General features: G+C 43.9%; 1 protein-coding gene across 2 annotated transcripts; it reads right to left on the bottom strand.

Annotated features, from left to right (window-relative positions):
* Window positions 1–899: 899 nt before the first annotated feature.
* Window positions 900–16,612, bottom strand: LOC149913151 (uncharacterized). 2 transcript variants are annotated; one of them, XM_090132282.1, is made up of 6 exons: window positions 16,224–16,612; window positions 6,380–6,847; window positions 4,169–4,309; window positions 3,640–3,708; window positions 3,005–3,095; window positions 900–2,678 (listed from the first exon to the last, which is right to left on the bottom strand). In XM_090132282.1, exons 1-6 carry the CDS (start codon window positions 16,276–16,278, stop codon window positions 2,471–2,473), a joined length of 1,032 nt encoding a protein of 343 aa, XP_089988408.1. In that variant the 5' UTR covers window positions 16,279–16,612; the 3' UTR covers window positions 900–2,470. The 2 variants fall into 2 exon arrangements, with proteins under 2 accessions (XP_089988408.1, XP_089988407.1); XM_090132281.1 differs by having other exon boundaries at window positions 901–2,678; window positions 6,380–6,850.
* Between the last annotated feature and the right edge of the window lie 463 nt (window positions 16,613–17,075).

Genomic DNA, 17,075 nt, shown 5'->3' with positions numbered 1-17,075 from the left:
TTTTCAGCTCTCTTGCCCATATCTGGGAAAATTTGGTCTCCAGCATATAATCTAAGTAAGCCAGTAAGAAGTATCTAGAAGATAACAACTAGTAAGGGGGAGACGTAGAAAACACGTCAGTTTCACAGAATTATTTTTTGCATTATTGTTTAAGCTGCAATTTAATCAGTACTGTGCAAACAGTTGTGTGATTGCCTTCATGTTTATGGGAAAGATTTGCATGTTAAGTGTGAATTACAGAGCATCTTTAACAAGTCAGATATTCTGCCTGTTCAGCAGAGTGAACATTTGCTTCTCTGGGAAGCACAGCACTTGTGGAACTCCATATATGTGTTTTAATGGCATTGATCTGTGCATAGCTCCCTAACTGCATCAGCATTTTGGATGTTAGCAAGTGCTGTGTGTAAGACAGGGTGCTCCACAGGCAGAATTTCAAGCAATTGGGCAAAGAAAAAATTAAAAAAATATATAAATGTGGTAATTGATGAGGCATTCTTGTGGGCATTTTGAGTAATGTGTGTACTGATTGTATTCTCATAATTTTTGTGTGTAAAAGGATGCTTTTACACATTTGGAAATTTGACCTAAATGTGTGTACAGTCTTTGAATTTGTTTTGAAGAGTAGTATTGGAAAGTCAGAATGTAGTTCTGAATGTTGTTTGTGTTTTTTGGTTACTGGTGAAGAGAGTGTTCTTCCTTTGCCCATGTCTAGAACTAAAGTATTTTCCCAAGAAGCATTTGGGAAATGCTTCAGTAAAAAAATAGAGAATAATCTGCCTGGGGAAGACACTTATAACCAATGTCTGTGAGTTTACACCCTGAACTGTTTATATACACACACTTTTTTTTTTTTTTTTTTTTTTTTTTTTTTTGAGACCAGCCAAGCACTTAATAATACAGTTAACTTTTCATCATGCTGGGGATCTGTGTCTTTTAAAGAAAAAAAAGAAAAAAAGTCAGAGGCAAATTCCTTGGAGAACTTCTGTCTGCCATAGATCAAATAAAATCAAAACTGAGAACTGGAAAGGGGACAAGCAAAAGGGATGGAGTCAGGCTTTTTTTCAGTTATACCCAGTGCTAGGATGAAAGGCAAGAGGCACAAACTGAAACACAAAAGCATCAAGAAACATTTCTGTGCTGGTCGTGGAATCTCCTCCTTGGAGATCTTCAACAGCTGTCCGGATGTGGTCCTGGCCAACCTTTTCTGAGTGTCCCCACTTGTCCTGGTTGGACCAGGTGGAGCCAGAGGTCCTGCCAACCTCAGCATTCTGTGATTTTGTGAAGTCAAAGCTCCACTGAAATTGCAAATCTTCACTTAGAAAAAAGTGAGAAGTGTTTAAGTAAGAAGTAAGTTTCTCTTGCACTACAGAACAAATACAGTGATGCAGCTCGTACTTGTGATGTGTTGGTGTTAGTATTTCTTTCTCCAGATATTTCCTGATTTATAGCTGTGATTGCAGTTTACAACGTCACAAGATCAGCAAGAAGGAAGGAATAAACTCATGGATATCAGGAACACACTAAGACATGGCAAGTTTGACTGAGTCATGCTCAATTCTGATCTTTACAGGTCACAGATAATTACACAAGAAGTGCAGAAGCTGAAGAGTGTCTTCTTTCTAGAAAAAAAAAACCCACGAAACACTAACAACAAAAACTATTCCTGCTCTAGGTGGGAGCAGTATATCTATTCATTGACTATTCCGTGTGACTACAGGAAATCAAATTGAAACTGGTATAAAATGGGCAGATAATATCCCCAACAAGCAGCACCATTAACTTGTCATTCTACTTAAAGGAAGAGCATGTGTACTCTAATGAGGTTCAGTAGATCTTAAGTATATAAATATTTTGAGAGACAGATAATCACTCAGCAGGACTCTTGCAGTGATGCAGAGAGGAGTGGAGTGCAGTTTTTTAACTTTGAAAAATGACTTCTTGTGTTAACTTAGTGGGGGGAGTATTTTGGCAGATAGTTTAGAGGAGATTCATGTTTGAGTCCTAAAGACAGTGCTTATTAGTTAAGTTCACACATTGACAAAGTAATCAACAGCCTTCTGTGACTGCTGGCAGCTAGTATAAACTTAAAAAGTATTTAAAGATCACTAGAGCTTGCGTTATACTTTGTCTCCAAGTACTTTCTCATATGCTCAGTAACTAGAAATTCAGGACAATAGATGATTGAAGTTGGCAAGATGCCAGCTTCATTTTGCTATATTTGGGCTTTGTTAAATAGAAAAGCCAAGTATTTAGGCATTGAGTGCCTAAACAAAAGTCTGCTCTGCTTGCTTCAACCTTGTGCTGTATAGGGTGATTTCTGTGTTTAAAGAAAAAGAAGGGAAAAAAAACCCATCTCTTTCATCTCCCAAACAAAATGATAATGCCTGGGAGGAGGTTCACTATGGAGGCTTTCTTCCTGGTGAGAATGGTGAAGAGTAACAAGTGAAATGGCAGCTGTGTTATTTCAGTGCTAGTCCACCTGATAATTGGCATTATCAAAAAGAGGAGTGACGGTTCCATCTTTCCACTCAATGAGTATCTCTCCATGCCGCAAGGAAGGGGAACGAGATGGTGGGAGGTATGACTGGGGGCATCTTCCTAAGGGAGATGTCTCCCGTAAGTCAGCTCTGCTGCTGCTGGCTGGGGGGTTCTTCAGAGCAGAGAGGATTTTCTTCTTCCTGGGGTAAAAGAGGCAAGGGTATGTAATTGCATCTGCCTACCACTTTGTTGCTTTTCCATGTAAACTGAATCAGCAACCATGATGCCCAAATTCCCTTAATAATCTTCAAGGATTATATCGTATGCATAGGGAAGAGATAGCCAACAGTAGTATTTGCATGGATAGTGAGTGGGAAAGAAAAGAGTAGAGAGGAGAAAGCATCAATGACATTTTGGGTGAGCACAGCCACGTTCTGAACTGCAAAACAGAGGTAACAGACTGAAAAACTATAATCTTATAGTTTTATATAGTCTTATATAGTTTTATATAGTCTTATAAACTTACTTGTTGTAATGAACATTGAGTGTCAGTATTATTAATCCCAGTATGAATGCCAAGGGGCTGAGGACTAGCATTGCCGTCTTCCAGTTGGTGCCTGGAAGGATGTAATAGGAAACAATCATGCCATGCTTATCCCCATTCTTATACAATAGCCAGTGTTGCTGCACAAACACATCAAATGTCCCTACAGACTAGCAGGTAACAGGAAAAGTGCTTTTTTTATAACATCAAAGCCATACAGCTGCATTAAGTTGCACAGTATCCCTCTGTTGAAATTGGCCACAGAAAGATTTTATTTCTTGCCTGGCAGATGAGAGCTGTCGATTCTTCCCTGTTCTGCAGCTCTCTGACATAAAATAAAAAAGGCTCAGGAAAGGCACTCATGTTAGTGCGTATCTGAATTTCTCATGGTGAACTGGGACAAAGTATTTGTATGTTTTCACTTATTTCTGTACTCTAGGCCTGGGGAGATATGCTTGATCTTTCAGAGGAGCTTTTCTGGTAAGTTGTTCAGGGTTCTTGTACCCTACTAAGCATCCGGGATCCAGCATAATGTAACTGCAGCAGATAAGAAAGTCAGTGGCACTTATGAGCCTCTATCCAGCTGTTCTCTGTACTGTGCTGATCTCTGGACCTACCTGCAAGCCTAGCCCCAGTGGTTTTCCCTCGATTTCCATGATGCTTTTTAGAGTGATTGTACGACACATCTGGGGAAAGAAGCAGAAAGACACAGATTAGTGGTTTCTATTGCTGGACCAAAGGAAGCTCTGGTTTCTTCCTGAGCTGAACTGTAGCCACTTGTACAGAGCTAAAAAGGGATAAAAGGCTTGTTCCTCAGTGTTTCCCTGTATCTCACTCCAATTGTTGGAGGAGATGGTTTGATATATGTACCGAATCATAGATATCCTTTGCTTCTAGCACATCCTATGGCTGTGCCTTCAGACTGAGCTTATGGCCATACACTGAACCACTTGTCAAGGCAAATATCTCAGCGTGTCTTGTGAGAGTAAAGTCTTGAATCTCTCAGGAATATACATGGAAGTTCTTCAGAAGTACCAAGGTTCTTAGCACTATTGAGAAAAAAAAAACTTGAGTAATTGCTAGATGCTGCTCACACTTCTCCTCCTGCTGTTCTTATATATGCATTCAGAAGAGGAAAGTGCTCACCCTCATGTTCTGGGAGGTATGCCTGTTTAGTCTTCACAGGAACCACCGTGCTGTTCAATTTATTCACCAGAGATGGGTCAGTGAAGCCCACAGAAGATTCCCTCTCCACGGCATCAGTCTTTGATGAATCAATGGTTTTACCTTGGTAGGAAATAAAGCAAAGATGCATGTGGTTGTAATTCACTTTTTGTACAGAAATCTGAATACATTCAGTGCTCAGCAAAGGAAGGGAACCCTGCCCTGCCATGTTAGTCCTAACCCTGCAAGGCAAATGGGATGCAGTGCAATAGCAGTCACCTCTTGCAGGATACCAGAGGCCTTCAGTTGTCACAGGTTTCAAAGAATAAATGAATTTCTAGAGACTGAATCTAAGCTGGAACAGAGTTTATTTTCTGGTGCAGAGTAGGTTAATTAGTCTAGAAAGTACGTATGCAACACCAGAAGTTAAAGGGTTGTGAGGACAAAGTAAACTGAACTATAGCTAAGTGTTACAGGTGATACTAACATAGCAGATGAAGGAATGGGCTCAAAAGGGTGGAAAGCAGTCCTTATCTGTTGCAAGTGAGTAAGATAAGCATGATTCCAGGTATCAAATGTTGCTGATTATTTGAGAAATCTAGATACCAAAGAGCTTTTAGGCTGAATGAAAAGAAGGTCATGGCTGGCAGACTGTCTTCTGAGTAGCTAGAGTGCCCTGCTTTGATCTAGATGTTGTTGGAGTGCAAATGAAGGGGGAAAAGCTTATGTATCAGGTGGGCTTGCACAGTGTTTTCCAGACACTACCTCTGCAGTAACCAGAGCTGGACTCTGAAGAACTGCAGAGGATCAGACACAGAACAAGTTCTGACCAAAGGCAGGTGTTTCTATAAGGCAGCCAGCTGTCAGAGGCAGCAAACTGGCTGAAATCTCAACAGCATTTTTTGTCTTGATAGGTTTACAGCAGAGAGAGAGTGTGGGATAGCAGCTACTGCCAGAGGGGAGGTTGTGGAAAATCTTGTGGCAGCAAGATGCTCTCCTGCACTGATCCATGTGGCAAGAAAGCCAGGCCTGCCTTGGGGCTGGTAAGAAAACTGTCAGTTTGCACAGGGCACGCTAGTGCAACCTGATTTAAAGCCTGTCCTGTGTTTACCCTTGCAGCCTTATTTGGGGAGCCTGGCTCTGAGGCAGCCCTGGACTGCCAGGAACATTGCCTCAGGGAATGCAAATGCTTTTTCACATGCCTTTTTCCCATATCTTAAATGTCGTACACATGTCCTGTCCTATATTTAGCTTGCCTATTATAGTATTTAATTTTTATTTGCTGTATTTACCTTCATCCTAAACAAACATTAATGCTTGTGACTACTGATCTGTGATAATTACCTGTTGACTTTCTAGTAGGCTTTTTAAAAACCTCAGTTAAAAGACCATCTTGTCTACATGACAGCTGTAAAAGCTCTCGTATTTTCTTCTGTTTCCAATTAGATATAAATTCTTTGCGTCATAAGCTTATACTCTTAATCCATTTGCTTACACCAAAAAAAAATTTTTTTTTTCTTTATTCATTTCTGCAACGCTGAAAATCTCTCTGAGGCCATGAAACCTTCCTATGAGGGAACTAATTTCCCTTGAGCAAGACTGGGAATCTTGTCACCTACAATGAACAAACACAGAAAAGTCATTACAAACGCTGTCTGTATTTTGGTTCCTGGAGTGGAAAAAAGGAGGGGAGAGGAGGAACTGAGTGTGATTTTTCAGGTCTCAATTCTGGACATAGCTGCACAAGAGAAGACCTGAAAACACCCTCCTTTGCAGGTGAATTAAAGGAAATGGGGAATCAAACTGGACGATGAATTATGGTTCAATTATAGTGGCCTGCAGTGGGCTTCACTAGCCATCTGAGGAATGATGACAGCCACACCCGGGTGCAATGGCTGTGCCCAGCTATTCTTCACTGATTCAGGCAAAATTTCCAAAATACCTGTCTTCAGGCCATCACCAGAGTGGCACCTGATGTTTAGAGGCCTTGTCCTGCAAGGCACTGTTTGCTTTCTGGAAGCACTGAGCAGCAGCTCCCAGAAAGCAGGAGGGCAGACTGTGGGTTGTTTGGTATGCCTGCAGATGAGGCTGATGTGACCATGGATTAGAATGAAGGATGAAAGCCTGGTGTTAAGTGACCTGGATGATGCCCAAAGTTAGCCGTTAGCTGTTTCTAACTCTACCTCATCTTACTTTCATATATCCACACCCGTGTGTCTACAACTCCTCGCATTGATTCAGCAGGTCTCAGAGCAGCTCTCTGGGCAGCAGCACAGATGGTTTCATCCTCCAAAGTCTTCCACCTGCTGAATTTGTCTTTCTCCCTTGAGACAAAGATCTTGTGGCTTCCATCCTTGGTGCTGAGGTGGAAGCCCAAGCCTTGCAGAGTCAAGTGCCCCTTCTTGCTGCAGGCCCACACTTGGTGTTCTCTGTTCCTGCAGGGCTCCATCTTGGCCAGGCCATAATCCCGTGTCTTGTGGGCTGACAAGCACTGCTTGGTCTGCAGGCTGGTGATGGTCCCGCTGGCTGGGTCCCAGCTCCACCACTGCTGCTGGGAGTGTGGCATGCACTCAGCCAGGCCGACGCCGTCAGCCTCGCGATGGGACACATGGATGCATTTTTCCAGACGGATGTTTCTGATGAGGAAGCCTTGTCCCTCTGCTACTGCAGTACAACCAGAGCACGGTTTAATATGGAACATCTCCAAGGCAAACACATCACCTGAGCACCAAGCACTGTAAAAGCCCTGGGGAAGGGAGATATAACCCACCAGGCCTTTCCAGGATGGGCTTGGCTACATAAACCATTCACCTGGCCTCCTGATTACTCAGAATGACATTTCTTTAAAATTCAGAGTGCACAAAAAGTGAGGAACAATGCTGGAGGGAAGAAAACAGTGACAGTGCTGTGTAACTAATTCCCATATAACTAACAGAAAAAAAGTGCACTGCCTTGGGAAATGGTGCTGTCATGAAATATCTGTCTCTATGTATTTAATTTGTATTTGAACTGATTATAGCTTGAAAAAGGTACCTATCTTTTTCTTCCTCCAAAATAATTAGATAGTTTGGATTTTTTTTTTACCCTTTTCTAATTCAATTTTTTCATATAAAAAACAGCAACTGAAACCCTTGAATCCCTGAATGCTATCCATTTAGGGCCAATTAGGCCATTTAGGCTATTGCTCCATTAAGTGTCATCTTGTGCTATTATAGGAACATTAGGATAAAACCATACCCTGTTAGAAGTCTGCAGTTGCTTCTTGCAGTTAGTAGCAATGGTTCTCAGCATTTCTGGTGAGATGGGATGGATATCATCCTGTTAGCTGGACAATTATACCTACTTTCAGTACAAAATCAGCAGGTGTGGCCTGTGAACATCCTGAGCAAAATGTTAAATGCAAAACCATATGTTGCTGACACAGATGTAGCTCCTTCCTGTTTTGTATTTTATGCCTAAATTACAGTTTGAGGGATAGAAAGCAGTGGTTCAGATTCCACATTCTCAGAGATATTTTAGGCTTAATTACACTTAACAAGTAGTAACTTTCAGCTTCTGCAGTGACATTTTTAATGCTTCCCCAGGAATCACAGATTTAAAATCCTCTCTACATGCACTATTGAGTATAAAGAGGAGACTGAAAAATGGTAATAGACAAGAAGACTGATATTTATCTAAACATCTATTTCTGCAGAATTTCCCCTCGCAAGGCAAGGAACAATGCTTTTCTTTGACAGCATGTATTTGGCTCAGTACTTGAAAAAAAAATAATGACAGTGTAAACAGGAGCTGGTACACAATACCAAGAGTAGGAACAATAGCTTAAAAGAACTCTCATGTTTTCTTTCAGGAAATTCTAGGGGTCAACTAGATTAATAGTGTCTGTAGGCTGCTAAATCAAAAACAGCCTCAGGCTGTTTGGTCATGTCTGAATGCATGGGGAGAGGCAGGCAGAAAACATGGTACAGCTCCTGCATCTGCTCTGGGAGAAAGCTGGATGTGTCCATGCTGGCAAATACAGTTTTGTGGTCCTGAGATAGTCACCAATCTAGGCAGGTTCCAAGATGCCAAGAGCAGGTTCCTAAATAGCAATTAAATTTTTGGGTAGCATATGAGTCCAGTCCTCTTTATTTATTTCCTCTTTATTAATGTTCAGTGCACCTTAGGCTTGAATTTTGGCCTCAGAAACAGGTTACTGCTAGCTTCCAATGGCAGGAGAAATGTCTTATTTACCAAAATGTCTCAATTAATCTCCCCTAATCTTTAGAAAATCCAAAGGGATGAATACAATTCCCTCCCCCCCCCTCCTGACACCCATCTGTTTATTTTTAGGAGCTGAAATGCAGGATTCTCAGAAACACTTTGCTTCATTTTAATTGAGAGAAATTAATTTCAGAAGTGATGAACTGAGAGTTACATAAAAATGTAACAGGAGAACGTGAGAACCTAATGGGTCAGATGAAATATTTTCTAGGCACCTCATCCTGTCTCCAACACTGAGCATCAGCATTTGCTTGTAGGGGAAGACTGTAAAAATCAGGCAAGTAAAGAGAGCATGCAAGAGAGATATCTGCAAGCTCTCCAGTGCTTCCTTCCCAAGCTGTATTAGCTAGCTAAGAGAGCATTTCTGGGTATCTATGATTAAAATTATTTTTCCCATGTACATTACACGATGTTTTTCCATGCTAATGTTCAATAACCATTTTATTGCTCAATCAGTATCGTGAGCTCCTTCTGCTGCTCCACACAGCCAGCCTCACTTTAGCTTACTCTGAGTAATTTTGTGCCATCAGCAAAATTTATTACTTCATTATTCACCCCATTTCCCAAGATCACTGTGCCATTGATCTTTGTCAGAGTTTGCAGATACCTCACTCTGCTGTGACGGTTGTCAACTTATTCTGCCTCTTTGTTCCTTGCCTTTAACCAGTTAACAGATGTGGGTGAATTCTCTCATTACTCTGTAAGAACTGAGTTTTTGAGGTCCTTAGCAGAAGAATCTTTCTCAAAGCCTTTTGCAAATACAAGTGCAAGGTCCAGATCAGCTCACCATTTCTGAGCCACTGATGCCATCACTGATGTTAGTGATCCCACTACAAGATCTGTACTGGCTTTTCTCATACTTGTCTGCCAGACCACAAATTCTGTTTGTTGTTTCTCCTGATTTATCTGATGCCAAAATCAAATCCAGTGACCTGTGTTGTCCAAGCTGTGCAAGGATCGTTCTCAAGTCTGACATAATTGCCATAACCCAGTCCTTTGGTGCTGCCTTAAGGAACAGTTTACATAGCCCTTTGAGGTTTAAAAAATGTATTCTGTTTTGCTTAGTGCAGGAGAGCCTGGCATTTGCTCAGATTTATCTTTTTTCCCTGTTTACAGTCTCTGACAGTATGCATTCCTCCCTAAGACATCATTGTACTACCCCATGTTACCTACCAGGCTCTTGCTCTTTCGAGTTGCTTTTTTCTACCAGCTCAGTTTTATGCAGATTTCAGTTTTCAAAGACTCATTCCACTAAATATCCAGGGCAGCCTGTCTGTCAAGGAAATACATGAAAACTAGGGAAGCTCAGAACTGCAACCAATGTGCTTTCTTTGAGATTTTTTACATTTCCTCAGTAATGTATGTGGTCTGAGCATCTTCCCTACTGATGGTGTTGTTTCTCATGATATGAATTTTGTAAAGCTGGCTTTACAAAAGCAGAATTTTCCATGTAGCCCTGTTGGATTTTATGAACTTGAAAGTTTTTTCCAAACAAGGTGATTCTTTGATTCATGCGATCCCTATCGAGATGAGAGCCTGTGTACATTGTTTGGGTTCACCATCTGCCAACAGTACATTATTGCTTTCCTGAGGTTGGCACTTTGATATCTAAAGGAGTCACTGATGGTGAGCTAAAGGTAACTGGCAACAGTCATTGTGACCCCACAGGTCATAAGCAATGCACAAGAAAACAGAAACACATTTACCTTGGGATACATATCAGGCACTGAGACTCCTAAGTCATGAAGAAAATGATTTTTTTCAACCAAAACTGAGGAGTCCCTGAAGCCCTGCAAATGAGGCTGTCTGTCCTTACATGTTAAATGTTAACCTGGAGCATGCAGACCATGGTATCCAGCTTACACCCTGAGGATGTGAGCTCGGCCTCTATGGAAAATGCCAGCCTTATCCATGGAACTGGAATAGATGCCTGCTTTGATCTGCTCATGCTTGAACATTTTGGCCTCTTTATATTTTTAGGAACAAAACAAACAATTTCTAGTACTCGATGCCAGCTTGTTCATCCTATGACACTGCCACTCTGTCTGGTCACAAGAAAGAAAAACATGCCAGTGCAGTCCCCTGCCTCTCTGTGACATAACCACTCTCTTGGGACATGCTGCTCCTTATAGGACCAGCAGCAAAATCCATGCAACATTCCTAATTAGGGTAATGCTGTCAGGAGAGCCTTGGTTACCTGTAGCCCCAGTGTTGCTGGGAAAGTGTCTACTCTTTCATAGCAGTGTTCGATCAAAGCCATTTAGGACATTGTTTTGGGTTGGTCTCTCCCTTTAACAGATCTGCAGAAGCAGAGGATAAGTCAGAACAGAGTACAGATTTTCAAAATGCTGCAGGTGAGCAAGGAACCTGGAAATACAGAACCAACATTAACTTCTTTTGCCCTCCCCAGTCAGGATCCTGACTCTTACGGTATGCTTCAGTTAGCTTGATTTCTCTTGCTGAGTTGCTGTTTTTTTTTCTGAGGAGGAAACGACTGTGGAGTCACAATGAGGAATCCACCTTCTCCTGCTTCTACCTGTCCTGGAAGGTAGGCAGCCATCTGTGTGGCCACAGCACCTGCTGTAAAGGTTGCTTCGTGTGAATCCCCCACCATCCAGGAGAGCTCCCATGTCTTCACAGCAGTGGGTTGCCCCAAGTTACCCAGGCAACAGCAAGCACAGCTCAGAGAAATGTCTTCAGGCTGCTGCTTCTGCCCATACTGAGCGCAGCACTTATAGATGCACTGCAGCCTGGGAACATTGCAGCAGCAGTGCCACAGCCTGAGTAATGGTGGGGCAAGCCAGAGCATTACCTGCTTGGTGAGTCTGGCTCTACTGTCCACAACCAAATGAGACCAGATTGCTATGGAGCATTCAGCAGCACAGGCTGGCCTACATTGGTCTTACCAGTGTTTGCCTCCTTGCTTAACTCACCCTGAATATCATCTTTCCCAGGATTAGGGCCCCTCCATGGTGTTGGAGCATTGGGAGGATAAGGGTTTAGAAGAATCCCATCCTCTAAATTTGCTCTGCCAGCAATTTCTGTCTCTGTCCTCACTCAAAACACTTCTATGAGAGCTTCCAGCTCCTATCAGAAAGGGTCCCAGCCCAGAAGAAGGAAAAATAACCAAAGAAAACAAAGAAAGACAACTTTAGGTTCTCAAACATCATTGTGGTTATGAGGACAACACCAGTCCCTATCCCATACTGATATCTAAACCTCTTCCTTCGTGCAAGCACAGTATCTAACCTCATTGCTAGTACCTGTTCCAGTGTCTGACACTGGTAATGCACAGCTGCCACCCTTTTCTATCCAGACCCTTGACTGGGATTCAATTTCAGGACTAATCTTAAATTCAGACATTCCTACTGACTCATTGTAGCACATCTGCAAAACCAGGCAGTCCAAAAAGTTGGTGGGTGAGGACTGAAGAGACCTTCATGAATTTAATCATAGCAAGCAAGCGATTTGCTGAGATACCTGAAGCTATCATATCCTGCCATGAACAAAAGCACAGCCTAATGTATTTTCTGAACAGGAGGAAGCTGTTCCTGTGTTATTTGTTTCCATCTCCTACTGAGGGTCAGGACTTGATAGAAATGAGAAGATACTGTGACAAAACAGAGGGAAGCTCCAGTTAAGGTTGGAAGGTTCCCTGCAGATGTAGCCTGGCACAAAACATGGCCCTGTGAGATCACTCATAGGAATATTGCTTTTAATTTAACTGAAGTAAGCAGCTTGAGGTGCTGTCGGTTACAGACAAACATAAACTAGTGAGCAGGAGCAGACTTAGATGCTCCTTTTTACAAAATCCCACCAATGCAGGAGACCAGCCCGGGCTTGTGGGATGAGGAAATTAAAAATAACTTGTTGTCATAAGAGAGATATAATGAAGCAGATGACCTAGATGCATTCAGTCAAAAGCAGGAAACTTAGATACAGTGACAGCCATGGTGCTGGCCATCACGCTGATCCAAAGGTGTCCAGTCTTTAGAAATGTCTCCTTTTTGGCAGTGGGGTTTTTGTGTAGGAAAGACTGGGATAACTGGCTTAAATCTGGAGATCAAATCCTTATAGCCCCACTGAAAGCCTGTGTGTTTATGTAGGTGAAGGCCTGACCCACAGCAGTCAGCAAGGCATGAGCTAGAGACTGGCCCAACAGCTCGGTAGGCTGATAAACTTACAGCATGGCCTTTTTTCTTTGGGAACTTCTGAAAATTGGAGTATAAAAAGGGGACTGAACAGTCAAAAGACTGTTTTTCAAGTAAGTAGGGCAGAACTAGGTGCTCCCAAAGGAGGGCCTGTTTTGCTTTTAAACAGGCAAAAAGTGTTGTTCTCAGCCACAGTGTTGTGGCTGAGAAAAACCATCCCATCCACTATACCCTCAACAAACTTTCATATGGTAATTTGAAAATCCACCAACCTGACTTCCAGTTACTTTCTGGATCTATCCTCCACTCCAGGGCCTCTACTAACAACAGGCAAATCATTGAATTGTAGAATGGTTTGGGTTGAAAGGGACCTTTAAAATCATTTTTAGCTCCAACCCCTTCTATAGGCAGGGATACCTCTCGCTAGACCAGTTTGCTCACAGCCTCATGTAGCCTAGCCTTGAATGCCTCCAGGAAAGGGGCATCCAGAACATCACTGGACAATGTGTTCCAGTGTCTCACCACCCTCACAGTAAAGAATTTCTTCCTACCATCTGTTCCAGTTTAAAGCCATTTCCCCTCATCTTGTCACGATGTGCCCCTATAAAAAGTCCCTCCCCACAAGAGTGCTGCTCCTGAGTGGTCTCTTAGAAACCAGTACAGAACTTGCAGGGTGGTTCAAGACACATATTTCTCCTGCAGAATGCAGATCGGCACAAATCACTGTCTGTTTGAGGAATAGGAGATATGCAGGATTCAGATGTTGTTCATGTTGCCCATTTGCAAAGCCAGGTAACTGAAGTGTGCAGTTGATATTAGATCATCATGAGACTGATTCCATTTTTGCTATTGTTTTTTGCACACATTCTCTCCTGTTTGTCTTACGGTGACAGCTCTATAGTTTTTAGAACTTCTGTCCTTTGATTCATTGGACTTTTCTTGGGCATGGGGCAGTTTTGGAAATCTCTGTCATTATTTAAATCTGAGATCATTATGCTGTAGACTTACATTCACTTTTTTTTTTTTTTGTAAAATGGGGCAAAGGCAGACCTGGAGCTGAGTGAACAGCTACCTGGCAACTCTGGGTTTATAGTGCACTATTTCCATCACTTCAGACAACAGATTAGCTCTCATAAGTCATGTCATTTTTATAGAAAAGTCAACAAAGCCTACTGATATTGCCAGTAATTAGATGGCAAATTGCTTGTCAGGGCAAGCACCTGATTGCAAATACTTCATGTTCTGCACTCAGATTACTTTCCAGAAACACAGTACTCCAAGACTTGTTTCCAGCTGTTGCAAACTGGGAAACAACACTGCCCTGTGTTTTTTCCTTACCATTACAGTTTTCTTAGGAAAAACCTTATTTTTGTTTGACCAACGAGTCTTCATAGCTCTTCCTAGTGGTATAAGGTCTACTTTTGGCTGAGTATCTAAGACACCAGAGCAGTCATAGATACAAAGGGAAAGTTTTAGTGTGGAAACACACATGGGTAATTGATGGGAAGCAGACATCAGTGAGGCCAAAAAGCTGATGTATGTGGGGAAAACCAGTCCATGGAGGGAGATATGGAGGAGGTCTTTGTAATCCAGGAAGGTCAGAGAGAGTGGGTGGGGGCTGACTGTCCAGGAACCAGCCCCAAATGAAACTAGAGGCAGAAGAGGAAGGCTAACAGCATTGAAGAGGAGATGGCTCCATACACACAGCATCCTTGCTATAGGAGAGATTCCATGCAGGTGGAGGAGAGTAATCTGGTAGCCAATGAATAGTTAAACACACTGGAGTGAGGAAATCCCCTGAGCAGAAAACAGTTGGAGGCTGGAAAAATGTTTGGAGAGGGAGAAGTACTGGATACCATTGGTCTTTATACCCCTTCCACAAATGATGCTTAAAGGAATCAGTGGAATTGGTGCCACTAGCAGCACAATAGAGGAGAGGGGTTCCCAGGGGTTGTTGTGAGAGAAACGTGCACAGCCATTGCTCTCAGCTCCCTAGAAGGCATCAGTGTGAAATGTGGCATTATTTCAGCAGTTTTTTGTTTGCAGCTTTCTGTCTGATCTCATAAGCACAGTATAGTGCTTTACTGGGGAGCTGTGAGACTTCAATTTGCAGGAAGACTCTTCAGCTCCCCCACAGATGGCAGGGAGTTTCCAAAGCTACCAGAAGCTTAGGCAATTCCAGGATTCCCATTTTCCAGCAGGAAAATGAACCCTCTGAAGTCTGCCAAGAGCAAGAAACTCTGTCCTGCTCTGTGCCTTAGGAGTGCAGCTGCAGGTGGGATAGACTGCAGATCACGCCAAACAGAGAACATTTGCTCTCTGCCCTCTGAGCTTGTTTTGGGCATTCCCAGACACTGGAGAGATGCATTCTTGCAAAACCCCTTTGGTTTTATTAGTGGTTTAGCTGAAATGCAGAAACTGATCACATGATTACATCAAATGCATTTCACTGGAAAAGAATAGAAATTTAGAGGGAAACATCCTGTGATCTTCCTCAATTTACCAATAAAACAGCTGTGGAGCTCCTGTTGCATGACAGCAGCAAAGCACCACTGTCTTCCAGTACCGGGCAAGATCTCTGCTGGAACAAAGAGAAAGACAAGATCCCTACAGCTTTCCTGCAGTCCCGACATCCCAACATCTCCTGCTCCTGCCCTGACCCACTGATGCACACCTCACTGCTCACTGGCACAACAAAATGCATGCATTCAGTCTGAGACTTAAAAAGGAGAGATGGGATTTGCTGGATTTACTTTAACTGAGGGTTTAGGGTGCAAAAAATCACTTGGGAGTCTGAGGTTTGTCTTTAGGGAATAAAAATCCCAGCTGCAGAGACAAAATTGTTGTCTAGGGAGCCTGAAAATCTCTGAGCATGCAGCTTGTAAAACCACAGGTCTCTTGTCCTTGCATTCAGGGGCTGAATGAGCCCTGAAACACTTCAGGGATTTATTTCGGTGAAGAACTTTCAATAACCTGCATCTTCAGGCAGAACAACAAAATAAAAACAGAATTATTTATTATTTCTGGGACTTTGCTGCCTGCTGCCCATGACAGGTGGGCCAGCTGGAGGGCTTGTTCCTGAGAAACATCTCTCTGGCTCTGCAGGATGCTGCTTGCCAAGGCTCCTTCTTTCCTCCTCTCCCCAAACCCAAGGCTGCTTGGTTCCCAAATCCTCCCATGCCTGCAGGATGCTGTATTTCAGCGATCTTGGCAGCAGGCAGTCACCCACTGAGCACAGCGTGATCTGTGCCATGCTGAGTGGCACGGGGTCCTCAGTACATTCAGCTGTCCACTGACCATCATGCAGCAGGACCAGCACCGCAGGGTCCTGTCCCCTTTTCCACTGCCTGACACCGGGACAGGACAAGAAAACCAGCACCCAGGGGTTAATTGCCCCGCAATTTGCCTGACTTGCTGTGAAGTAGCCGATATGATGCTGCAGTGCCCTGCATGAGCAATCACCTTAAACACTTGTGTTTAACCCTATTTTAAATTTGAAGTGCACCTACAGTCGGCGGGCTTAGAGCTTTGCAAGCAAAGCATTTCAGCAGGAAACTAGGTTAAGCTCCGGGAGATGCTTCACTTCTCCCTTTTCTGGCTACCCCGAAGGAAGAGAAACTTACCCTCAAGCCAAGGCAGGAGGCAAATGCAACTCAGACTCAGCCTGAAAAGCTCCATTGTGTCCCAACTCGGGCGGGGAAGGAGCCTCGGGAGCCCTCTCTGTCATTCAAGGCAGAAAAAGCCTGCCAGGAGGAGAAATCTCCTCTTTTGTCCTAGCGCTGGAGCCTTGGCAGCAGGCTTATCAGCGAAGCGTCGGCGTTGGGACGCGATCCTGCTGAGCGTTATCCCGTGGGAGAAATCCTATGGTGAGCCGGGCTGGAGAGCACGCCGCACCGACGCGGAGCAGCCGCCGACCACGGCTTCTCGCTGCTCCTCGGCAACAGGAGCCGCATGCTAAGGAGCCTGGCGGGCTGCCCCGCGGGGCTGGGCCCGAGCAGGATGCAGGGCTCGCCCGGGGAGAGAAGGCAAAGTGTGGAGGGGCGTGGGATTCCCAAACCGTGCGCTCGGCTGGGGCGGGCGCTGTCGGGGTCGTCGGCTCTTCAGGGCTGGTTTTTGCGTGCGTCAGTTTGAGCTGTGCCCTTAGGGAAAGCCCCACGTTGCTCTCCGAGCAGCAGCAGCTGGGTGAAACACCAGCCGGGAAGGCCTGAAGAATGACTTTGTCAGTGAAATGCTCTCTATCAGCCCCCCCCCTCGCTGCACTTCCCTGTCCCACCTGCTCGCTGGAGCAGTTCCCCTCTGCATCCATCATTAACCGCAGAGGTGCCTCTTGTACAAAGGCACTCCATTTCTCCTTTGGCTCTCGTGCTGGATGGCATCAGCATCGAATCTCCCTGCTCTGCCCATGAGACCAGGAGCCCCCTGTGAAGCTGCTCCTGCCTGATCATCGTGCTGCACTCACGGAAAATGCTGCAGAA

The sequence above is a fragment of the Phasianus colchicus genome, chromosome Z, assembly GCF_987193195.1.
Source record: "Phasianus colchicus chromosome Z, bPhaCol1.hap1.1, whole genome shotgun sequence".
Lineage (NCBI taxonomy): Eukaryota > Metazoa > Chordata > Aves > Galliformes > Phasianidae > Phasianus > Phasianus colchicus.
Note: the sequence above shows the minus strand (reverse complement) of the source record. Positions and strands in the feature narration are given on the sequence as shown.